Source organism: Lynx rufus, unplaced genomic scaffold (genome assembly GCF_022079265.1).
Source record: "Lynx rufus isolate CCGP_SWC_20201006 ecotype Redwood Valley unplaced genomic scaffold, mLynRuf1.p SCAF_14, whole genome shotgun sequence".
Classification (NCBI taxonomy): Eukaryota; Metazoa; Chordata; class Mammalia; order Carnivora; family Felidae; genus Lynx; species Lynx rufus.
The window spans coordinates 1310725-1335756 of NW_025814828.1; the positions used below are offsets into that span (position 1 = coordinate 1310725).

Here is a 25032-nt window from a genome sequence, read left to right on the forward strand (position 1 = left end):
TGGGCGGGGCTTGGCTGGGTGGGGCTTGAGTCGTTCTGTCTCGTGAGTCTGGGAGGGGCGGGGCTTGAGTCGGCGGGGCGGGGCTTGAGTCTGGGCGGGGCTTGGCTGATCTGGGCGTGGCTGTCCTGTGTCTGTGGTCAGTGGGTGGGTCTTCTGGGGTTGGCTTGTCTGGATGACTGAGGCCACCGTGCCACGACCTTCGGTGAGCCCCTCTCAATGGGCAAGACCGCCCGGCCCAACGGAGGCTACTTTAAAATACTGGCTTGGCTTCCATTTTGACAACTTAACCTCTGAGTCTCGTGGCTGAGTCCAGAGTCGAGACGTGAACAAAATGTGTCACCAGTAACGGGGGGAGTGAACAGGTAGGGCTATTACTAAGGTTCCTTTGGGATCATTTCATGTATACTCATCCAAAAGATTGCTATATGTTTTCCTTTTTTTGTTGTTTTTTTGGAGTCTTTTTCAGGCTCTGTAGCAGAGCTTTTGGTGAGGCTAACTTCAGGAGCTTAAAATAGAATTGAGAATTAAATTGTCATTGCATACTGGAGACATTTCTTCCAGAAAGTATAATCTCTGTTGGATTGCGCCTGTCCCCGCTCTGCTTTTGATCCTGATGGCATTTTCTTTCGTTCCGAGACATCGAGACCCTCCTGACAGTCCCAGGATGGCAGGTAACACTTGTGTTTTTCTCTCCTAGGTGGCTTCTCAGATTCCGATCTCCTCGATGGAACCTCAGATGCAGGTAGAACGATGGCTTCTTCTCTTTCCTCCCTGTCACCCACCTGTTGTGCAGAGTCACGGCGGGGTCTAGGCTCTTAGCGCTCAGTGCAGTCACAGTCGCCTGCTTGGAACTCTCTTCCGGATCTCTGCCATTTGCAGATGCATCAAGGCTGTGGACCGTAAGACGTGCTCCACGGGGGCTGTGTTGACCGCAGGCAGCTACCCGCCATATGCACGGCTGGAAGCCGGCCAGACAGGCCCTTCTTGACGTCTCGTGGATGCACCAATCACCTGTTTTGTCGGTGACTCTTTGGTGCTGCGGATGAAGTAAGGTCTGAGCCACCCAGGCGCCCCACTTTTCCTTCTTTTGAGAGAGACAGCGTGAGTGAGCGAGGGGCAGAGAGGCAGAGACACAGAGTATCTCACAGGGGGCAGAGAGTGAATCCCGAAGCCGGGCTCGCGCTCACCTGACGCGGGCCTCCAGCTCACAAACCGTAAGATCGTGACCTGAGCCGAAGTCGGACGCTTAACCGACTGAGCCACCCAGGGGCCCCCTACCTCTTCCTTTAAAATCTTAGGTTGGGGGCGCCTGGGTGGCGCAGTCGGTTAAGCGTCCGACTTCAGCCAGGTCACGATCTCGCGGTCCGTGAGTTCGAGCCCCGCGTCGGGCTCTGGGCTGATGGCTCAGAGCCTGGAGCCTGTTTCCAATTCTTTGTCTCCCTCTCTGTCTGCCCCTCGCCCGTTCATGCTCTGTCTCTCTCTGTCCCAAAAATAAATAAACGTTGAAAAAAAAAATTTTTTTTTAAATAAATAAAATAAAAAAAATAAATAAAATAAAATCTTAGGTTGGAATAGGGTCCAAAACAGTCCTTAAATATAATACATATTACATGAGTGAGTAAAAATGTTCATATAAAGTAAGTACAGTAATATATGTGTTTATAGTAAGTAGAATATATTTATATGTGTTATCATTTACATTATATTGATATGTATTTACATGTTGGTTACATTTATGTTATATTTACATATGTTTACATATGAATTTACACGTACTTTGTCTTAACATATACTTGACCGTTGAACAACACGGGTTTGGTCTCCACGGGTCCACTTACACGTGCATTTATTTCAGTAAATACGGCACGGTCCTGCAAATGCATTTTCTCTTTCTTACGACTTTCGTAATTACATTTTGTTTTCCCTTCCTCCCTTTATTGTAAGAATACCATGTCGACTGTTTATGTGTTCGATAAACCTTCCTGTCAACAGTAGGCTATTCATAGTTAAGTTTTCGGGAAATCGAAAATTGTACACCAATTTTCTTTCCTTCTTTCTTTCTTTCTTTCTTTCTTTTTTTCCTTCTTTCTTTCTTTCTTTCTTCCTTTCTTTGTTTCTTTCTTTCCTTCTTTTTCTTTCTCTTTCTTTCGTTCTTTCTTTCTTTCTTTCTTTCTTTCTCTTTCTTTCGTCCTTTCTTTCCTTCTTTCTTTCTTCCTTTCTTTCTTCCTTTTTTTCTTTCTTTCTTTCTTTCTCTTTCTTTCTTTCTTTCTCTTTCTTTCTTCCTTTCTTTCTACCTTTCTTTCTTTCTTTCTTTCTTTCTTAGTTTCCCACCCATTTTGAGACAGAGAGAGACGGGGTCAGGGGTATGAACAGGGGAGGGGCAGAAAGAGAGGGACAGAGAAAGAGAGAGAATCCCAAGCAGGCTCCATGCCGTCAGCACAGAGCCCAACTCAGGACTCAGTCTCATGAGATCATGACCTGAGCTGCCATCGAGAGTCAGACGCTTAACCGACTGAGCCCCACAGGAGCCCCACGTACACGGATTTTCAACCACACAGGGAGCAGACGCTGCTAATCCCCTTTCGTTGTTCAAGGGTCCCCTGTACATATCTGGGAGTCAGCGGAGATGTGCCTTCGATCTCCTCATAGCCAGGGGTTGGGTCTCAGGTGGGCTCTGAGGCCCTGGCTGGGATCCTTGCTGAGCCCAGCGAGAGGGGCCAGAGGCCCGAGGCAGCCAGGAGTCACTAGGTCTCCTGAGTCCACCATGGGAGCGGTGGTCTCAGTCAGGTGCATGGGGGCAAGCCCGAAGTTCCCTTTAGCCAAGCGGGGACGTCCCCGCTCAACAACGGGAAAGGACAGGTGTGCCCGGCCTTGTCTCTGCAAGGTCATTCCCAAGTTCCCTTCGCAGCTCGAGGTCCCGGGAGCTGATCCTTAGTGGGAGTTTGTCTTTACCAAAAATCTGCCCGGTGCAACTCGTCTGCCAGCCTGTTTCTCCGTTGCAGGGGGCGGTGGCGATGGCCCCGGCGGTGGAGGCCCGAGGCCTGATGGGGAGGAGCAGGGTAGGTATCCTTGGTTTCTGATGCCTGGAGTTTCTCACACACGCTGTTGAGAGACAGCAGAACGGGCTGCTCAAGACCACACCTGTCGTGCCGGCTGTGTCGTCCTAAAGATGCCGGCACACGGGACACCGAAGCTGGTGGTTGGTCCGAGCCACACACGCCCCAAGCGCTCAGCTGAAGAGCTGGCTGACCGCCCTTGGGGGACGCAGCCCGGGGGTGCCGACGTGACCTGCATTTTAAGTTCGTTTTCCCAGAGTGCCCTAAGAAGGAACGCCAGCGGTCTTGCCCCGGGTTCCTCAGAGGAACAGAACCGTTGGGCTCCATCTGTCTACAGATATGGGTACAGATACACAGGAAGAGGTTGATTCTAAGGAATCGCCCCACATGACTGGGGAGGCTGCCTTCTGCAAGCCGGGGGCTCAGGAGAGGCGTTGGGGTGGTTCAGTCCCAGTGCAAAGGACTGACCACCAGCAGAGCTGAGGGGGACGAGTCCCCGCTGAGTCTGAAATCCCGAGAACCGGGAACGCCCATGTGCGAGGGCAGCAGACAATGGATGTCCCATCGCCCACTCTGGGAGTGAACAGAAACACCGTCCTGGTAAATCAGACGGAACATACAGAGGGGTTCAGCGGCTTTGATTTCCAGAAAATGCGTGGAGACGGTGATGCCACATGACCTCGGACTGGTCCCAGAGGGGCACCATGCATGGTCGGCCATGTTGCCCTCCCTGAGAGTTTCCACGTTGAACTGCTGGGACCCGAGCACTGGCCTTAGTTAGGGAAGGAGAGGAGTCAGGGTGTCCCATCCAAAATGGTGCCCATAGTCAAACAGATTCCAATTCCACTTGGGAGTTTCGGGGTGCAGTGTGGCTGGCCCTTCGTGTCATGCAGATGGATTGGAGGTGGGAGTTGGGCAAGGCTCAGGAGTGGGGTTTCCTCCACGGTCACCCTGTGGTCACGGGGTCCCCAGTAACGGTGCCTTGTGCTTCTTCCCACAGCTGACTCCCCTGGGGTGGTCCCTGGCATCGTGGGGGCCGTCGTGGTGGCCGTGGCTGGGGCAATTTCTAGCTTTATCGCCTACCAGAAGAAAAAATTGTGCTTCAAAGAAAACGGTAAGGTTTTCGCAATAGCTTCCTTTCTTTTGTGCCTTACTAACTGGAAATCTGTGCTTTCTTAAAACTAAAACAAAGCAGAAGTCATTAACCACCCCTGTCGTTTTGGGTTTTCCGTCTGTGAAATGGGGAGATGGTCATCTGCACACCAAGGGCCCTTTGTGAGGATATGTAAGGCTGTGTGTCAAAGTCTTGACGGGTCGGTTGAAGAAATATTAGGACTTAGAAACATTTGTTCGTCGTTACTGACAATCACGGCCACCTCCTCATCCTTTGGACAAGAGCGATGGCTGGGGGCCGCCATATTGTTTTCTCCACCCAAGGGAATTAAAATCGAAACACAGGGCAACAGATTCCTTTTCTGGTACAATCCCGTACCAACAGGTAGTTGAGAGGGTTCTTGGATGGGATATAAAACTTATAGGTGACTGTAGACAGTGCCTCACTTACTGACACAGGGATTGGAATTGCACTGTTGGGTGTTTTGGGACCATATATGTAAGAGTCCCTGAATTACATAGGATTTGCTGTGGCGTCAGTAAGTTCTGTGTTGCACACAGCTCACGTTCATGCATCTCTGGGTCACTCTGCCCGGGCCACTTGCTTTCCCTCTTGCAAGAATAATGACGGGTGGGCTCTGATGTGGTTTCAAGGGTCCCGTGGACTGTGGATGCTATTCCTCCTTGGAGGAGCCTCATGATGTCTGAACTCCAGACCTACGGGTGGCTTCAATTCCATATTCATTCTTAGCTGTTGCCTTCCATCTTCAAGGACCACTGCCTAAGGACTCTGGGGAACTTCACAAAAGATGTCGTTAGATGGTGACACACAGTTAGACTATAGGGTGGGAGTCCACCCTTAATCTCCCATCATTCCAGATTTTTAGATTCACAAACTCAATTTATATATAGCCTGAAATTGAAAGTCCCCAAGAGCACCCTTACTGTCTTCTTGCAGTGAAGGCTAAGAGTGCCTGATTGTGTCTATTTACCACATATGACTGGGTGACTTCCATCAGGGGTGCTCAGGTCACTGTGCCTGGTTGCCTGAATGTTGAATGTCCAGGATGCCCAAAGGGACAGATGACCAAGGTCAAAAATGTGCCCAAGTGGACTGCTGGTCAGGGTCAAGGACGTGGCCAAATGGACGGATGGCCAAGGTCAAGGACATGCCCAAGTGGACTGCTGGCCAAGGTCAAGGACGTGCCCAAGTGGACCGCTGGCCAAGGTTAAGGATGTGCCCAAATGGAAGGATGGCCAAGGTCAAGAAAATGCCCTTGGAAGACATGCAGTGAGGAACGAGAGAGGGGAAACCAATGAAAACACCTGTTGCTTCTCCTAGCAATAGCAGAGAGCCTAAATAGTTGGGGATTCAGGAGAAGTGCATCTCTGTTTCTGTTTCAACTTCATTTCTGTCACACTGTATGAAGACGCTCAGCTCAGAGTATGACGCTCAGCCAGGAGAGGAGGAAGGCACCCTGCTAGGGAAGAATGCACAGGAAGTGCAGGCACGACGATTTCCTGAAAATCTGTAGGTGATCTTCAAATCCAAACTGGGTTTCCAAATCCCGTCAGATTCTGGTGTCACAAAGCATTTCTGTCACCTTGTCTTAGCAAGGGACGTGTCCTCCCTTGGATGCTGTGGTGCTATTTGACATCCATATGCCAAGGCACAGGGACTTGGGCAAGTACCCAGGAGTCCTCATGGAGATGACGTTGTCCAATTTTTGGAATGGGATCAGGACCTTGGAAAACTAAGTGTTCTCCATTCTCTCCACACCTCATTCCTGGGTCTTGGAACATTCTTGTCATTGCATGGCATGAAAATCAAAATCTCCCCAGGTAGGAATAGTTGAATGTACAATTTTCAAAAATAAAAGCTGCCTTTCCTGAAGAATGGACTGAGGGCAGTCCGTGACTCAACATATGGGAGCGAGGACCTAGCTAAATTCATTTCCCCAGAATGTCATCCAGTCTTCCACTCTGCATGAGCCAAATTAGCATTGGGGGTGACTTTACAATCTTTATTTGTTTTGTGGTTGTTATGGGGTTCATGATCTTAGCTGACGTAGATGTACAAAGAAAAAGTAAAAAAAAAAAAGAGCAAAGAAAGAGGCAAAACATAACAAGGAAAGGAAGCTGGGGGTTCTGGTTTCAGTTGTTAGGCATTTTTGTCTGTAGCCATAAAATGCCCAGTGTTATGACAAAGAAAATTAGGTTCTATTTTTCTATAAACTGGAAGACGTTAATGCCGAAGAGTATTTTTTCTGAGTGTGTGAATAGACATTTTGGTGTTTCGACCTGTGTTATGGAATCAAGTTCTGTGTTGGTCTCACCATCGGGCACACAAGTCCCTAGACCCTCCGGGGGTCTGCGTGGGGCTGTTTATAGGTTTTGTTGCCAGGATAGTTGTTTAAAGAAGCGCATACCCAGATGTCACTGTGGGCTTGGACATTTTGCAAGGAGGATGTGGCCACAGTGCGTCCCAGTGGTTGAAGAGATGCCATGGTTTGGGGCTGTTTGTAAAGAATGTGATTTTCTAGGACTTTGTTATTGCATTGGAGTTTGTCATGTCTCTTGAATCTGCATGCAGGTCAGTGTCGAACAAGTGGGTGCAAACTGAAGTTTTCTCTCAGCGTGGAGGTGTGTCGATCACATGCTAGCTGTCTTGATACGAATTTATTAAAAAAAATTTTAATGTTTATTTTTGAGAGAGACACAGATGGAACATGAACAAGGGAGGGGCAGAGAGAGAGAGAGGGAGACACCAAATCAGAAGCAGACTCCAGGCTCTGAGCTGTCAGCACAGAGCCCAGCATGGGGCTCTAAGTCAGGAACTGTGAGATCATGACCTGAGCCGAAGTTGGACGCTTGACCGAATCAGCCCCCCAGGCGCCCCGATAAAATTTATTTAAATGCTTTTTAGTATCACGTTATGAGCTGACACCCAAAAAAGTATCCACGGCTGATGAAATTTGGTAGATGTGTCCTTTGGTCCTAACGATTTGGACATGTTCCTAAGGGTTGAGTGTGTTTTTCTAACAAATGGTGCACGCTGGGCTGTTGAGAGCCGTTTTGGACGTGGGCCTGTGGTCGGTCCCACTTTAGCATCTTAGTAGCAGATGCTTGAGGCGTTGCTGGAGTGCGCAGCTGGGGCGTCCCTCCCCTGTCTTTCCCTCCCTCCCTGCTTGTCTCCCCACTCCTGCCCCCCTCTCGTCTTCGATGTTGGTTTCGTTTCGGATTCGGCTTCCTGTTGCACTTTGGTGTCTAATCATTGCTGCGAAAAAGAAAAAAAAGCCTCGAAAGCCTGCTGTGTACTTCTGAGCCCCAACAGCGTCTTTGTCCGAGCTGGCGGCTGCTCTCGGGGGCTTTGCTGGACCCGCCTCAGACCTTTGCAAAGTTTACCTTTTCTGTTTTTATTTTATTTTATTTTTTTTTTGTTTTTTGTTTTTTTCTTTCCTTTCCCGACCTTTCGTTTCAGACCAGCCGAGGATGTAGGCACGCGCAGAATGCCCCGTGCAGGCCCGAAGACGTTCCCGTGTGGTCAGTGTTTGTCCGCTAAGCCTCAGAGCCAAGCACTTGCCCCTGTCCGTATGCCTAGTCGGTCGCCGCGGTGAGGGGGTCGTCCCCGGCCGGGGTGTGTGTTTCCTGCCTTCCAGATGCACGGAGGCTCGTCATGTTGTCTTAGGTCCCACGCATAGGTAGCCTCACGACGTGTGGAAGAAGGCGCAGATTTTCTTTTAAGCTTCAATTCATTGCCAGGGAAGAGTGGCAGGGGGTTGAGGGGTCGGCCGGACAACATCACCACGTTCCTGACCGTCGAGTTCCTGTTTGCTAGCCAACCGGGCAGGAGGGCAGGGGGCTGCCCCCGCGGTCCCTGGAGGGTCCCCAGACACGGCCGGCCCGGGTCACGGGGTTTCTACGTCCCCGTGCAACTTGGAACCTCTGATTTTGCGGCCTGTGGGGTTTTCTGGCGCATTGCCCCCACTCTGTGTCCGAGGAAGCAGTTTCCAGCTGTCTCTCTGACCAGGCTTCGTAAAAGGGGTGAATGCCCCCCCTTCCCTAAAAACCCCAGGATGTTACAATCGGGAGTCAGTCGGCCGATGGTCTGAGTGGAGGGTCTGTGTGGCCCCAAGAGCAAAGCCTTCAGTGGGACCTACAATCAGGCACTGCTGGGCCGTGCTCCTGAGTGCTCCCCCAGAGCCTCGATTGGGGTTCTGAGTGCTGTGTGTGATAGAAATAGTCCTCGGGCTTGGGGACCCCCCCCAGCCTGCCCCAAAGCTGCAGTGTCTCTAACGGCTTACACGGCGACACGTGGTCCCTTAACGTCCTGGAGGTGACGATGAACGGTGCCTGTGTGCAATCCGGGGTCCCCTCAGGGGCCTGCAGCGTGAGGGGCCCGGGGACAGGTGCCCGGTGTTTCCAGGGTAGGTATGCGTCCCCCTGGAGAGGGGAATGTGGCCGTGCGTCCCTGCCCTTGACAAGGCCTGGGCCTGCCTGCCCGGGGTTGGCCTCCCCACGGGCCACACTGGTCTCCGGGGGTTTTGCAAGAGGCTAGAGCTGCATCTGGGAGAACCGCCCTGGGGCTTTGGGGTTTTGTGCTGCGGCCCCGCCCACCCGGGTGTGACAGAGTCCCGGCTGAATCACGGCCGCCACCACCCACGGGGCCTGGCTTCCTGCTCCACCCCTCCCCCCGCCTTGTGCGAGTGGATTCTGGGGGTCAGGACGCACCCCTGCTCCCAAGACCGCAGACCCCGCCCTGTGCCACACGGCGTCCAGCCCACGCACCCCCCGACCGCGGCCCCTACGCGATGCCTTCGGAACGTCCTGCAAAGCTGGCATCCTGTGACCACACGCGCCCGAGCGTCAACGCCCTGTTACGTGTCGCCGACAACCTTCGCCCCACGTGGACGTTCCCGCTAGGATTCCTCACTGTGCCTTGTGGGCGTTTTCCAGGCACCCCCCCCCCCAGCGTGAGCGGTTCGTCTGCGACCTGCCGTGGGTGTTGAGGCCCCCCTGTCGCCGAAAACGTGCCCCTTGCGCTCCTGAGCGAGGCCACCATCAGGAAATAAACGCTTTTTGCCCGCGAAGCTGGGACTTGTGTTGAATTCTGTCGGTTCGGGCTGCGTATCCGCGGTGGGGTTTTGGGGGGCGGGGTGTCTGGGGGTACGGTCGAGTCTGCTTTCGTGCCTAGAAACAGAAATTTGGAAAGTGACAGAAACATGACAAGGAGACCCAAGCGCAAGCCGAGGGGACCCCGTTAGCCATGGATTCCCCCCACCCCACCCTGTGGATGGGGCTGTGTTTGCACCTTTCCTGCTCCCTGTGATGTTGGGGGGGCTGATTCAGCCTCACGGGTACCAAGGGGCCTTCTCTGGATTCACCCCTGGGGGCATCTTTTCTGCTTCCTTTCAGCCGACCAAGGTGGCGCGAGCTCGAAAAACCAGCAGAGCACCAACTCGGACCAACCCGGTGAGCACAAGGCCGCCGGCCTTTCTGTCTCCTGTCCCGTCCGCCCGCCCCCATCCCCCTGACTCCGCCGTGCGTCCCCCGGTTGTCCCGGGACAATGCAGGACGTGGGATGTGGACCTTTACGCCCCCATGCTGGCCAGGGCGTGGGTTCCGGGAAGCAGGATAAACCGGGCTGGGATCCAGGCTTCAGAGGGCACCCACTTTGGTCTCAGACTCTCTTTCAATGCCCGTTAGGATGCTTTCCCCGCGGTGCATAAGGAGCCGGGAACTCAGCCCCCTGATGCGCAGCAAAGGGTTAAAGGTTCCTTTTCAGAGACTCGTTGTTTGTACAGTTCCTTCTGCACAGTTGTCTCAACCTGGTGCAGAATGAGGTCAAGGGGACGGGTTCTTTTAATTGTTTAAATATTTATTTATTTTTGAGACAGAGAGAGAGAGAGAGAGACAGCAAGGGAGGGGCAGAGAGAGAGGGGGACACGGAATCCGAAACAGGCTCCAGGCTCTGAGTTTCCAGCACAGAGCCCGACGCGGGGCTCGAACTCACAGACCGTGAGATCAGGACCTGAGCCGAAGTTGGACGCTCAACCGACTGAGCCCCCCAGGCGCCCCAAATTTAGGATCTTGAAGCACTACTTTTCTGGAAGGCTTGTTGTGTGTTTTTTTTATGTTGTTTTTTTTTGTAGCTTTTTTTTTTTTTTTGCTACAGTTGATTGTTCTATGATATTTCTTGAAATTTCTTTCTCAAGCCGATCAGGGTCAGACTTTGCCGTTGTTGGTGCATTTGGAGGTCACGTGTAGCCTATAGTCCCAGAAGCACCTGCTTCTGGGGGTTTTAGGAAGCGGAGAGTCACGGGCGACCGGGACCGGCTTGCAAAGTCTTTTCTTTTTGGTCTGTTTGCAGTTCAGTGGACCCTTCTGGAGAAATAGAAGCTATGCGGCCTTCGAACGCGGCCCCCGTGTTTCCAGCAGGATGCAGCCCCGACCTGCCCACGCCTGTGCTCATGTTGAGACTCTCTGTCGTGTTCTGCTTGACATGTGTTTTTGCCTGTTTGCACCATGCTGGGTGGAGGAACGACACTAACACCCCGTGTTCGTTCGGAGGGGACGCGTGGTCAGCTTCTCCGTGGCTGCTAGGGGTTTCCCCGGGGGCTGTGAAAGGCCGACCACGCATCACAGAGTCATTTGAATCCCGACCCCACTGAAGTTCCCCCCACCCCTGCCCCCATCCCGGGAGCTCTGGGCCATTGACCCTGGGAGACAGCCAGACAAGCCTTCAATTAGTGTCCTCAGAATTTCCTTCATTTGGAAGGAGTTTTGTTTTTTTGTTTTTTTTCAGATCAGACTAATAAAGAAAGAAATAAGGAACCAAGTACTTCTTCCTTAAATGCAATGCCATGGGGTGACTCCTAAAGTCTGTGGGACACAGTGCTAGGGCTGTGGTCCCTTTCCTGGGGCTGTGACACAAATGACCGACCTAAGGGTAGCCTTTCAGTTTTGGGATTTTCCTTCTCTGCCTGTTTCCTTCCACTGGTCTTGGTACATCGGGGACAAGGCCTTCTCAGTGTTCAGATACTCCCCTGCAGGGGATACTTCTCTGCATTCAGATACTCCCCTGCGTTCAGATAACCCTCTGCATCCAAACACTCCCCTCCATCAGATACTCCCCCATAGCAGATGCTTCATATTCAGATACTCCCCAGCATTAGATATTTCATATTCAGATACTCCCTTGCATTCAGATACTCCAGATACTCCCCTGCATTAGATACTTCATATTCAGATACTCCCCTGCATTAGATACTTCATACTCAGATTACCCCCCTGCCTTCAGATACTCCCTTGCATTAGATACTTCCGATACTTCCCTGAATTAGATACTTCATAGATACTCCCCTGCATTCAGATACTCCCCTGCATCAGATAGTCCCCTCATTCTTCCATGTGGGTTTTTGTTGTTGTTGTTGTTGTTGTTGTTGTTGGGATTTGTTAACTATAACGTCTTTACAAAATGTTTTAACTGCTTTGATGTGAAAGCTCCCTTTAACTTTGGGGTAAGACTGCCTTGTGGCAGGGCATCTCCTGACATGTTTCCTAACAGCTTGAAATGAACGGAAAGCATACTCTTCCTCCTCGAAATAAACAAGGACTTTTGTACATTGAGAAACACTGCCCCCCACCCCCACCCCGTGTAGGGCTCTGTACGCACTGGAAGGCTGCTGACTGGCATGCTTGTATATACTCTTGGGAAGGCTTCATCGAGATTAATCGCATCCAGTGCAGAAGTTCTGATGTTCTGTTTTTCCGTGGCTCAGGTATGTGCGGAAGTGAACATGGCCGTGTGGAGTCCGGACGACCTAACACACACATCTCAAGTGTTGGGGTAGACCAGTTGTCAGGGGGCTGAGGGCTGGGTTATCCAACACGGCTGGGTCCCAGTGCTAACACACAACACCTAGGTTTACAAACGCAGCACACAGGTCTCCACATTCTTCCCGAACGAGCCTTCAGCATCAGACTGGGCACATAGACTCGCTTTACAGTAAGAAACAAGTGCATAAAATCGTTTTGTGACTGTGTGAATAACATTGATGTTTTTACAAGCATTGCAGTCCTACTGTAAGCATAAATGTCTCCTTACAGGAGAGTAGAGGGGAGCTGTGGGTGACTCGTTCATAAATAAATGTATACATGTAAGAGAGATGTCCACGAGGCTTGTTTTTTCCTGGAAGGTGGGTGCACATCTTTCCAGATTCACGTTCACACCAGGTGCGTTTCATTATAGGTTCACGTCAAGGTAGCCCGGACATAAAAAGAAATGTCTGTGGTTGGCGTTGTTAGAAGGCTGTGTGTGTGAAATTGTTGACGAGAACTGCCTGATTGCCCTCCATATAGGCTGTGCCAATCCATGATATTCCCAGTGATGTCTCAGATACCTTCCAAAAACCCTCCTGGCTTTATGGGTCCTTGCCACTGTTAGTTGAAAACACGGTATGAAATCAACGGTTTTACCTTGCAGTTCTCTTAACACAGGTGAGGTTGGGAATGTGTGTATGGAAAAGTCACTTCTACGGCCATTTCTGGGGGACCCGTTTGAGATGCCCGTTGCCCGTTTTTATATGCATTATTGGCCCTGCTGTTATTGATTCGTGGGAACTCTTTACATATTAAAGATAGTGCCGTTTTGCTTGTGAAGCTTTTTAAAAACCTAAAATTTTTTTTTCTAATGTTTATTTTTGAGAGAGACATAGAGCAGGAGTGGAGGAGGGGCAGAGAGAGAGGGAGACAAAGAATCCCAAGCAGGCTTCAGGCTGCGAGCTGTCGGCACAGAGCCCGACCTGGGGCTCGAGCCTCTCTCAAAAATAAGTAGACATTAAAAAGAAAACATGCCTCCATACAGATTTGAGCAAAGAATTTCCTTATAATTTGTTCAACATTCTCCAGGTCTGTGGGGAACTCTACATCCCATGATTTCGTATCCTCTCTGTGTCACCTGTTTCGGTTCTGAAATAATGGTTGGATGGTGATTATCTTTGCCATTTCTGTGTTTTTATTTCGTGGCCCTTGTCATTGGCTTTCTCTGCGTTTCCAGGTTCTTGCACACGGACACCCCTCGAGTCGAACTCTTAATTTCCCTGATTCCCCATCCTTTCTTATTGAATATTGTAAATATCCCAGATCTATCATTTCCTCTGGGCTCAACTGTGGACTCGGAATCTTCTCCTTATTTCTATTTTCCAGAGAGTCACCATTTCCCGTTTTTTGTTTTTTTTTTTTTCAACTCAAGGGTTTTTGAAGTGTTTTGTTTTTTAATGTCCCCGTGATATTTCTGTGTTCTCAGCTTTCCCGGATTCGGTGGCCAGTCTCCCATTCTGTTGCCATGTGTGACCAGGGTGGTGTCTGTATCATTTCTGCTTTTTTTTTTTTTTCCAGCGGACGGAAGCTTTTCTTTCTGAAAAAGCTCCCTGAACGTGGAAATGCGTGTGGATTCTCGGTGTTTCGGGTGCAGAAGACAGGAACCTGCCTTGTCAGCTGCGTCTGTGCAGGTACCCGTGTGTGTTCCCTCTGATCTCCAGCAGGTGGGGTGGGAGCGTCGTCCTGGGACTGGGGCCACATTATGTGGTCACTCTGCGCCTCCGCAAAAGGGGGTTCAGCAGACCATGTGCCTCCCAGGACGCCACAGTGTGACCGTCACCAGCCTGCAGCCCGGCGTCCAAATCCCACCTGCCATGTGAGAATGGCTTTTATAACCGCAGGTGGTTTGAAAATCTCTGAGAAGAGTAATATTTTATGGCGCGTGAGAATTCTGCCACACTGGAGTTTTAGGGTCCGTAAGTAACATTGGACGGGTGCACACGCCTCCCGTTTTCCTGCCGGTGGCTGCCTCCCCTTCCCCCCATAGTGGCCAAATTGAGGGGTTTCTGCAGCGGCTTGCAGAGAGGCTCCAGTGACCCCCCTTAACCACACTCACCGGGTTGAGATGGGGTCGCGCTGGGAGGTCATCTCCCGCGAAGGACCCGCGACGGAAGCAAAGACGCTCGGGCCTGCCTTGCATGCACTGTGCTCATGATACTGGGACTGCAGATGCCTCTGTCTGCTCCCAAGATATTTTTGTCACCCCCAAAGGAAACCATCACGTACTGGTTTCCTGGGGCGGCCGTAACACATCCCCACAGACGGGGCGGCTTAAACCACAGGAGCGTGTTGTCTCTCGGTGCTGGAGACCAGAAGTCCGAGATCCAGGCGGGGCAGAGGGTGGTTCCTCCCGGAGGCTCCAGGGGACAGCCTGTTCTGTGTCTGTGTCCCAGCTTCTGGGGGCTGCGGGCGATCCTGGGCGTCCCTTGGCATGTCCCACCTCTGCCTCCGTGTCTACACGGCCTTCTCCCTGTGTGCCTGTCTGTGTGCGAATTTCTCCCTTTTTATAGGGACCACCGGGCATATGGGGGTCGTGTCTCAGCTGAGCCCAGGGTGACCTCACGTGAAGACACCTGATTACATAGGCACCAACCCTGCAGAGTTACAAGTTACGACTCCAGGAGATGATTTGGGGGTGGTGCTGTGGGGGGAACCACAATTCACCTCTGCACACTTCCCATCCCTCTGCCCTAAACCCCCAGAAACCACCGATCTCCTTTCTGCCTATGGATTTGCCTGGAGTCTGGCTTCTGTCACTGAACATACAGTTTTATTATTTTATTTTATTTTAATGTTTATTTTTGAGAGAGAGAGAGAGAGAGTGTTAGCAGGGGAGGGCAGGGAGAGAGTGAGACACAGAATCCAAAGCAGGCTCCAGGCTCCGAGCTGTCAGCACAGAGCCCGACGCCGGGCTGGGACTCACGAACCGCGAGATCATGACCTGAGCCCAAGTCGGACGCTTAATGGACCAGGCGCCCCTGATTATACACTTTTAACTGTTTATCCACATTGCAAAGCATGTCAGAGCCGTATTCCTTTTTGTGGTTGGGGAAACTGGAAGAAAACACGTTTCTGACCACATCATCTGCTGTCCTTGACTCTCCCGCCAATGACTGGGGACTCGGAGGTTTCCTTAAAGCATCTCTCTGTCTCTGTCTCCCTCCCTCTCTAGCTCACACACACACACCTGTGTGCACCTCCAAACGCATCTGTTTTATAAAGATGTTCCGCGGACACAGAAAACACGTTCCCGACACATGCACACATTGCTAGATGCCAGGAAAAAAAAAATGCAAAATACATCGAGGTTCATTTCCCCTTTTCCATGTCTTTGGCCCAAATTCAGTTTTTTTTTTTGGGGGGGGGTAGGGATTTACAAACAGCTTTCACAACCAGGCTTGATGATGATGATGATGATTAGTTTCTTTTCCCGCGCACTCAGGCCATTTAGGAGACGGGTTCAGAGTGTTTGGGAAATTGTAACTTTTGTTCCAGCTGAGACGGGCGGCCTGCAGGGTGGTGTGGCCAAGCGAGACAGAAGAATCACACAGCCTCAGGGGAAACACGCAATCGACTCTGGGAAAATAGGGAAAAAAAAAATCACAGGAAAATAGGAAAAGAAAAAAACAACAAAAAAAAGTAGGACCCATCAGGAGAGCCGGGTTCTGGGCCCGGAGAAGTGCTTTCAAGCCTGAGATCCAGGCACAGCCTGGGTTCTCCCGAGGCCTCTCTCCCCGTGGAGCGAGGTCATTTGCAGCCTGCCGCCCCCTTGCGAAGCCTCTTCGGATGCCCCTCTGCGTTCAGGCCCTGCCCGCTCCCCCAGCGGCCCGGTGGGTGTCCCCGTGGCCTGCAATGTCACACGCCCTCCCCTGGTTTCACTTCCTGTGTCCCCTCCGCTCTGTTATCATCAGCCAGCACCTGGCAGCGCACGGGTGCCCGGCTCAGAACCCGTGTGCGTGCACGGTATTTGTGGAACGAATGCGCGAGCTCCTGTGATGCCCCCCCCCGCCCCCTCCCCCTCCCCCTCCCCCTCCCCCTCCCCGGAAGCAGAAAGCCTGGAATCCATCCGTCCGTGTGTAGGGAGCGTCCTCCCAGTGCCCGGGGTGGGGGCCTTTGATGTAGCTGAACCTCCCAGGCCTGGCGATGCCTGTTTCCAGCCCTGACGGAGGGCGGGAGGCTGGCTCCGGGTGTGTCCTCGGCGTGCGAGCCCTTGCTGGTCTCACGGGCCCCGGGCTGCACACGGGCTCCGGGCTGCGGGGTTCGGCGTCTGAGCTCGCGGCCCATTAGCCTCTGGCCGCGGGACTGCCGTTGGGTTCATACTTTCCGCTTGAAACATCGCCTCTGTGCCTTCCAAGCTGGGAGACAGGAAGTCGACACATCGAGGGTGGGGTGGGGTCCGGGAGGCCGGATCTCACAAGCCGCCGGGCTGCGGCCTCCACGGGGGCTGCTTCCGACTGGCGACAGCCATGGAGAGGCGCTGGGGACTGTTCTGGGTCGCGGTGCTGGGCTTTGTGCTGTGCGTCCAAGGTGAGACCCGGTTTGCCCCGAGGGAGAGCCGGGTGGGCGCCGGGCTGGAGGTCAGCTTGGTTTCCAAATCTCCTTCCCCAGGAGCTTGTAGGGAGAAAGTGGCTCTAAGTTGCCGGGCTGGAAGGGAACGCACGGGAGTGAGGTCTTAGGAGAAGGCACACGGGACAGAGGGCCGGTTCGGAGCCCCGGGCTGACGGGGTTCTCTGCCTGGTTCTGTGTCACATTTCAAACTCAGCCCTGTTTTGCCGGATGGTTCCAGCTGGAAGGGGTGGGATGCCTGCGGCAGATGCCTTGTTCCTGATGCAAAGCATTTGTTCTGACCGTTTGCCTTGGGGTAAAAAACAGAGTTGGAAAAAACGGCTTGTTGGTGGGGGAATGGCGTTGCCAGGGCTTGGTTCTGTTTGTGGAAAACGCTGTGTTCGTGTTCTCCGGCTTTTGGATAAACGCCATCCTTTCTTGTGCACGAAAAGTCATGTGACTTGTTTACGCCCAACGTTCCCTGTCCCAGATGCCCGGGCGTCGGGGTGGGGCTGGGCTGGGGGCTGTAGGGGACTGTCTTGAACGCATGAGACGGGGGAGTGAAACAGCCCCCTCGGTCATGTAAATATTCGCATTCCCAGGAGGCAAGTCTGGGTGGGACAGAAGTCTGGGAAATGCCGTGGGTTTGCAGCGGTGACTCAGGTGTCCCTGTTCTGGGGCGGCCCGTCTATCCTGGTCAAGCTGTGTTCGGGGACCAGGACTCGGTTGTCTGGGGGCCGACGTGATGTGGAGGGAGACGCCAGGGCGCCCAGCCCGGGACGCTGGGCGAGACCCTTCCGTTATCAGCGGGACCGGGCACAAGTGATTTTGGGAGCTGCAGGTTCAGCACAGAGACGCCTAGCTGCACCCACAGCCCCCCTCGGAGAAGCACGTCCGAGACTTTATTCCTAGCAGACTCTCACGCAGCCCGATGATGGTGCCCATTCTTATCGCCGTGTTGCAGATGGGTGCACTGAGGCACGGAGGGTGGGGGGGGATGAGGCACGGAGGGGGAGCCCCCCGGTGATCAGTGCGTTGGCGCTCGTCCGAAGCAGAAGCAGAAACGAAACTTGCCAAGGTCGGCTCGGCGGTTTGGGTGTGTTGAGCGAAAAGGAAACCTACGCCTACGTCCCCGATGTGCTTCCGTTCTCCCGACGGCTGTGGTCTGTCACCTTCCGGTATATAGATCCCTACTTCTCCCGCGTAAAGAGACACCGACTCTCACTCGGACCGTGTCACGGGCTGCGTTCGGGTGCACCCTGCATTTTCTCTTTGCTTCTGGAAACCAGGGCGTGTGCCAAAGAGGCAGGCCGGGCCACGCTGGGCCACACCCCAGAAGCCATCCAGAGTCTGTCTGGTTTCTGCGCGTCTTTCTCCGTGGCCCCCAACGTACCTTTGATCTAGCCATTCTGTGGGTGTGCGGGCCCAGCCAGAAGTGGGTCATTTGTTTAGGCTGGCTGCGGTCGCCGTGCCCGTCGGTGGGGCCCAACCGGCCCGGCTGTGCAGGGGGGGTGGGTCTCAATGCTTGGTGTGCCAGTGACCTGGGAGGGAACTGGATGAAAGGCACCAGGCCAGTGCGCGCCCCTGGAGGTGCTCATTTGGTGAGTGGGTGGGGCTCGGCCCCTGCTGCCCTGAGTCAGCACCGGGCCATCTGGTTTACCCTTGGGTGGAGCCCCGTGGATCCGTGGCACAAGGGGGCGGCTGCTCTGGGGGTCCCCATTCAGAGACGCATCATCAGCCAGCATGGCCGGCCCACAGGTCACATCCCTACGTAGACAGGCCACAGCTGGCCATTCTCAGCGGGGGGCGACATTGACTGCAGGGGAGACACAGAATATTATCTATTTATCTTTACATCTACAATCTGCCTAGCCGTCCATCCATCATCTATCATCTATCCATCTGTCCATCCATCTCCATCAATCTATCTATCTGTCTATCATCTATCAATCCTACCTCCTTACCTACCCATCTGTCATCTATCTATATCTATCTAACCATCCATTTATTATCTGTGTATCTTTTCATCTACAATTTGCCTATCCATCCCTCCATCATCTATCATTTAGCCATCCGTCCATCCATCTCTATCTACCTATCTATCTACCTGTCTATCCATCCGTCCATCCATCCATCCATCCACCCATCATATCTATCCATCCATCATCTCTATCTATCTATCTGTCTATTATATCTCTCATCTCTAGCCATCTACCCATCTCTCATCATCATCATCATCAATCTATACATTCAGATTCATTTTAAGGAACTGCCCCACAACATAGTGGGGCTGGCAAGCCCTAAATCCATAGGGAAGGGTAGAAACCCTGCCGTGTTGTCTCCAAATCCCATCTTCTCTGGGAAACCTCGCCTTCAACTGATCAGAGGCGGCCCACCCACGTTACCAAGGGTGATGCGCTTCTCCCTGCGGGAGATTGTAGATGTGAATCCCATTGACAGAGCACCTTCCCGGTAGCATCGAGACTAGTGTTTGACCAAACGTCCGGGCACCGTAGCCCAGGCACGTTGACACAGAAAAATGACCCATCCGGGATATTTTCATCTTTCCACTTCCACGGTCTGAGATGCCAATTGTGTATACTTTCTTTATTCCTTGTGGGTTGCAAGCAACTGTGATCTGGACAGAATGCTGACACTCGGGTGGGTGGTTGGGAAAGTCTGGTGGGCGGTGGGCATCAGCATTGCTGGGGGACGGGGTCAAAGTGCAGAGTCCCCGGCCGAACCACCTGTTGTGTGACTGAGCCCCACCCTGGATGCTTTTCTGGTTTCCCAGGTGGTCCTTGTGTCTCAGCAATGTGGGGACCCCCTGCCTCTTATCCAGAGGACATCCTGGGGCTGCTTTCCATGGTGGTTGAACTTCTGTGTGTTTGAGTGTGTTATGGGCTCAACTGTGGGCTCCATATAAGGTAGCCCCAACCCCAGGATGGCAGCATGCGACGATATTTGGAGGAGGGGTTTGTACAGAGTGGATTAAGGTGAAATGAGATAGTATGGTGGACCCTGAGCCCATAAGACTGTTGTCCTTGTAAGAAAAGGGGAATAGGACACAGGTAAGCAAGGAGAGGGGCCTCGGGAGCAACCAGCCTCGGCCCTGCCTGGATCTCAGACCCCCAGGCTCAGCCCTGCCTGGATCTCAGATTCTAGGCCTCAGCCGCCCCCGGATCTCAGACCCCCAGCGTCAGCCCTGCCTGGATCTCAGACTCCCATCCTTGGCCCTGCCTGGACCTGACTCACAGCCTCAACCCTGCCTGGATCTCAGACTCCCAGCCTCAGCCCTGCCTGGATCTCAGACCCCCAGCCGCAGCCCTGCCTGGATCTCACACTCCCAACCTCAGCCCTGCCTGGATCTCAGACTCCCAGCCTCGGCCCTGTTTGGATCTCAGACCCCCAGCCTTGGCCCTGCCTGGATCTCAGACCCCCAGCCGCAGCCCTGCCTGGATCTCAGACTCCAGGCCTCAGCCCTGCCTGGATCTCAGACCTTCAGCCTCAGCCCTGCCTGGATCTCAGACCCCCGGCCTCCAGTCCTGCCTGGACCTCAGACTCCCGGCCTCGGCCCTGCCTGGACCTCAGAGTCCCGGCCTCGGCCCTGCCTGGATCTCAGACTCCCAGCTTCAGTCCCTGCTGGACCTCACACTCCCAGCCTCGGCCTTGCCTGGATCTCAGATTCTAGGCCTCGGCCCTACCTGGACCTCAGACCCCCAGCCTCGGCCCTGTCTGCATCTCGGACTCTAGCCTCCAGCACCAGGAGGGGATTCATGTGTGTTGTTCAAGCCACATGGTCTGTGGGATTTTCTTCCTGCAGATACAGGAAACTAATCAAAGCCATTGCTCTGCAAAATGAAGTCCACAGCCCTCCAGCCTCAGTTTCCCCTAGGAGGTGGCGAGAGACGCAGCCTCTCGGGCACAGTCAGACCTGCCTCGCCAGAGTGCGTGAGTCACCGGGTCCTGAGGGACCCGTGTGCACGTGTCCTGCCAGGAAGGCTGGCTTAGGTCACACCGGCCGACACGGCCTGGTCGGGCACTCTGCATTTCATGACAGATGTCTTCCTTGTGTGACAAAGCCCAGCCCTTGGTGGAGTGTGACCAGATCCTTCTCCTCCAGGGACTGTGCACGTGGGGGCAAATGACTTTAATCAGAAAGGGAGCTTGGGACGCTAGGAACCGGGACAACTGGTTGACCTTGCCCGGCGCGGTTCAGCTGCAGGGCAGGGAGGAAGGGGTGGGGCTGGAGGAACAAGGGTTCCCCAGGACCACCTGCAGGGCTCCGGGGAGGGTCTGTCCTTCCGTCCCTGCACGTTCACGCTCAGGTGTGTGCAGCTGGACAGGCAGCCCCGCCTTCCATTCCGTTTGCTGGAATCCAGACCCTGAGGAGCGTCGCAGCCTGTGACGGGTTGATTCGCAGCTGCTCCGGGGGCAGAATGTGGAGCCCACCCGGGACGTGCCCCCCTGGGCTCGCCGCCTCCTTCCCCTCCTCGCTGTCCTTGCAAACGCGAACTGCCAGCCTCCGCAGATTGTGAAAGAGCCCGGTAGCATGCTTTCCGTCCATATGCATTTCTTTTTATGTGTCTTTATTTTATTTTGAGAGAGAGAGACACAGAGTGCAAGGGGGGAGGGGCAGAGAGAGAGAGGGAGACACAGAATCCAAAGCAGGCCCCAGGTTCTGAGCTGTCGGCACAGAGCCCGACATGGGGCTCGAGCCCATGAACGACGAGACCATGACCTGAACTAAAGTCAGACGCTTAACCGATGAAACCACTCAGGCGCCCCTCCCCATATAGATATATATCTATATATCTATATCTATATATATTTTTTTGAAAGAACGACTGTGCAGAGAGTCAAAGGGGGGACCTTCCAGTGCTGCCTGGAGGGCACCAAGATTTATTCCCTGGGCGTCCTTGCTCCAGCAACGTCCCCCATGTGGGGTTCCTGGATGACAAGATCGGACCCTATAGATCGAAGGCTCCCAGAGTGGGTCCCTTTAGGGCAGGTGACCCAGAAGGCTTGGTTTCCATTAACCCCGGTCCAGGGGCCATCAGTAAAACCCCTATGCGAGGAAATGACAGATGATGTTCCTATGGGGGCACAGCTACGGGGACGTTGCTTGGGAACAGCCTGGGCGAGGTCACAAGTGGGGGACGGGACACATGACGGCCGCGCGGACGGTAATTACATTCCAGGGCGTTGTGAATCTGTTGCTAATACTGTAATGGGTGCCAAAGCCTCAGATGATAACCGTGGTTGCTTTTTATTTTTTCCTTTATTGTTTTCTGCTTTTAAGAGATCGCCTGAGGCTGATTTTCTCCTTTAGAAAGCAGTTGGGGCACGGGAGCTGGGGTGCAGTGTTTGGGGGAGGGGAGCTCGGGTGCAGCGTTGGGGGAGGGGAGCTCGGGTGCAGGGGCTGGGGGAGGGGAGCTCGGGTGCATGACCTCGCTTGTGGCTCCTGGTCTGCGTGGACCCTGCGCTGCAAAGCCACACCCTCTTCAGGCGCTGAGTTGTTACTATTGTTGCGACCACAACCGTGCAGGGCGTCCCGTTCACTTGAGGGTCTGGATAGAAACTTAGAGATTCCGGGCGTCAAAAGTCCACGAGGACCCAGGTTGGAGTCTCGTGGGGGTAGAAGGGCCGCCTCCCCGTGTTTACTTACTGGACACAATTCTTCCAAGAGCTACTCAACACCACCCCCCCCCCAACAGTTGTGGGTTTTTTTGCTTGTGTGTTTGTGTGTGTGTGTGTGTGTGTTTGCGGGAGGAGAGTGGGGGTCTTGTGGATAAGGCTAACCACGAGCCTCCCGCTAGCAGGGACCAGGGTGAACGCCCGCGTCCCCAGGATGTCAGCTAGATCACCAACGTCCCGATCCCAGAATACAGGAGGCTACTTCGTCCCCCGGGGTCGCGGATCCAAAAACATGTGGGTTTGATTAAAAGTCCCCGAGGCAGATCAGACACAGATCTTGGGACACGAGCCCGATCTCATGCTCTGAGTGGAGAATCACGCCGATGGAAACAACTGCCTCGGGAGCACCCTGCCCCCCCAACCCCTCTCAGGTGTCCCCAGAGAGCAGCCCCAGGATCACCCATCCTCATACGAGTGAGCGACCTTGCAGGCTGCCCCGTGCGCAGGACCGGATGGTCCCCAAACGGGCGCCTGATGCTAGCCAGGGTCACCAGCTTACGCAAGAGGTCCCGGGGAGACCCCCTCCCACCCCCGGCTGCGTGAGTCACGCTCACACATGTGGAGCCCGGGGAAGTTTCCAAAGCTGGGAAGGGCGCACCCAGGCCCTGGGGTCAGGCAGAGGCGGCTGTCAGGGTTCCCACACCCAGTGCGTAGAGCCCCGGGTTGGGAACAGGCATTTGAGACACGCCAGGCGGGTGGGGCACATAACACAGCCCCCTCGGCTTATCTGGGGCGAGGGGCGTGGCCGGAGCAGGTTGGCGGAGATTCCTGGGCGCTGGAGTAATTGCGGGGTGCTTGCAGCATCCGGGGCGGGGCGCACAGAGCGCGGCGATGGCTATTGGCGAGCCGTCAGGGCCTCGGGGGGGGGGGGGCGGGGGGGTGCAGGGGCTGTGCACCTGCCACAGCCCCGCAGAGCCCTGGGAGGGGGTATCTGCGCCCCTCCCCCCGCCTGCACGAGGGTGGACAGAGCATTCCAGCATTCCAGGCTGTTCCCTGCACGCACAAGGAGCTCACAGAGCCTGGCCAGGCGGAGGGGTGTCCGGAGGGACGCGGCACCTCCCAGACTTACAAGCGGCTCTCTGTGCGATTTGCTCGCGTCTGGACCGTGGGCCTGCTGATGGGTGCACCCCGGTCTCAGTTTGCCCTCCCCAAGGAGGCCTGTGGCTTGTCCCGGCTCAGGAGGCACCTGCCTGGGGACGTGCCGGCCCCCAGGGACCTGGCTCCCTCAGCAAAGAGAATAGAGCCCGTCACGTGGTATCGCAGTCGGGCGCTGACCCCAGGCGGTACCTGCAAACGGGCTCCAGTGCGGGTGCAACCCAGGCCCATGCGAGGAGGCCACCCGGTGTCGGGGGGGGGGGGGGTGGCACCTTCTTCGCCACGCTCAGGCTCCCTCCGGGCGCAGGGTCAAGGCTGACGCTGCCAGGGGGTCCAGTGCGAAAGCTGAGTCCGCCCTCAGGCTCCTGGTCTGCACCCTGCGCATGGTAACTGACCCACATGCTGCCGTGTGCGGAAGGCCTGCCTCGTGCAAATGCAGGATCGCCCAGAGTCACGTGGGCCGAGCTCAGACACATGTGATTCCCTTCATGGAGGCATCTAGTCTCGGCCAGTCTGCAGACGCAGGAGCAAGCCGAGTCCTGGTCCCTTGGGTCGGGGCTGGTCTGGGTGTGCTTTGCAAACCCTGGAATCTTCTGGAAACAGAGGCGGTGGCTGCAGAGAGGTTCTTCATGTGTCTCCTTTGCAAACACTGGAATCTTCTGGAAACAGAGGTGGCGAGTGCAGAGGGGACGCTCCTGGGTGTGCTTTGCAAACACTGGAATCTTCTGGAAACAGGAGATGGCCGCACAGGGGATGCTCCTGGGTCCCCTTTGCAAATGGTGGAATCTTCTGGAAACAGGAGATGGCCGCACAGGGGATGCTCCTGGGTCCCCTTTGCAAACGGTGGAATCTTCTGGAAACAGGAGAAGGCCGCACAGGGGATGCTCCTGGGTCCCCTTTGCAAACACTGGAATCCTCTGGAAACAGAGGCGGTAGCTGCAGAGGGATGTTCCTGGGTCTCCTTTGCAAACACTGGAATCTTCTGGAATCAGCAGATGGCTGCACAGGGGATGTCCTGGGTCCCCTTTGCAAACGGCGGAATCTGCTGGAAGCAGACGTGTTGGTTGCACAGGCTGTGAACGGGCTGTCCTAGTGTGCGCCTGAAATGGACGGATGGCGTGATTGGCAAGTGGTACCTCAGTGAAGCTGTTTTAGAAAAAGCTCTTCCCCCAAAGAGTCGATGGAAAGTGGCCGGAATCCAAAAGGCTCTGTCACGTTGTGATTAGGAAGCAGCAAAGGGACGGGGGCTGTGCAAGCGACGAACTCGGGGCAGCCCGGCCTCCCTCAGCTCATTGAAACGATTTTTTTGTGTGTACGTGAAATGCACGCGGGCACGGGAAGCGGGGGAAGGGGCTGGTTTGCGCGGTTTGGGAAACGGTTTGGGGACAGTAGTGGAGAGCGACAGGACCGTGGTGGCCGGGCCCGCATTCCGCTTCTGTCTGTCCCAGAGGGAAGGGAAATGCCCGCCCTTCTGGACAGATATTTCCCCGGAGCGTTTCCTAAGCTAGAAAGCAGGGGAGAGGCTGGCTCCTGGCGGGGGGGGTGGGGGGGGGTGCCTCCCCAAATTCGTGCAATGCAAGGACGAGCCGGAGGCCCCAGAAAGCCTTGGGGCCGAGCCCAGTTTGCAAGCGTCTGGCCACAAAGT

General features: G+C 54.4%; 2 protein-coding genes across 11 annotated transcripts in view; both read left to right on the top strand.

Moving 5' to 3' along the window:
• The window catches only part of CD99 (CD99 molecule (Xg blood group)), a 31372-nt gene extending 19040 nt beyond the window's left edge, over positions 1-12332 (top strand). Inside the window, exons 6-11 of one of the 3 annotated variants that reach the window (XR_006961421.1) lie at positions 698-742; positions 3003-3059; positions 4057-4170; positions 7651-7712; positions 9585-9641; positions 10540-10557. Coding sequence is in view for 2 of the 3 variants with exons in the window: in XM_047075840.1 (XP_046931796.1) it covers positions 698-742; positions 3003-3059; positions 4057-4170; positions 9585-9641; positions 10540-10565 (299 nt within the window). In the remaining variant the exon portion in view is untranslated. Of the gene's footprint in view, positions 1-697; positions 743-3002; positions 3060-4056; positions 4171-7650; positions 9260-9584; positions 9642-10539 lie in introns of those variants that run through there. The other 2 variants (XM_047075840.1, XM_047075841.1) reach the window with 2 other exon arrangements.
• A 1168-nt stretch (positions 12333-13500) lies between these two features.
• XG (Xg glycoprotein (Xg blood group)) overlaps positions 13501-25032 on the top strand; it is a 34452-nt gene continuing 22920 nt past the window's right edge. For 6 of the 8 annotated variants that reach the window (XM_047075843.1, XM_047075842.1, XM_047075845.1 and 3 more), the window contains exon 1: positions 13501-13681. In XM_047075843.1, the coding sequence (XP_046931799.1) occupies positions 13516-13681 (166 nt within the window). In that variant the 5' untranslated portion in view covers positions 13501-13515. Of the gene's footprint in view, positions 13682-16269; positions 16578-17715; positions 17774-25032 lie in introns of those variants that run through there. The other 2 variants (XM_047075846.1, XM_047075848.1) reach the window with 2 other exon arrangements.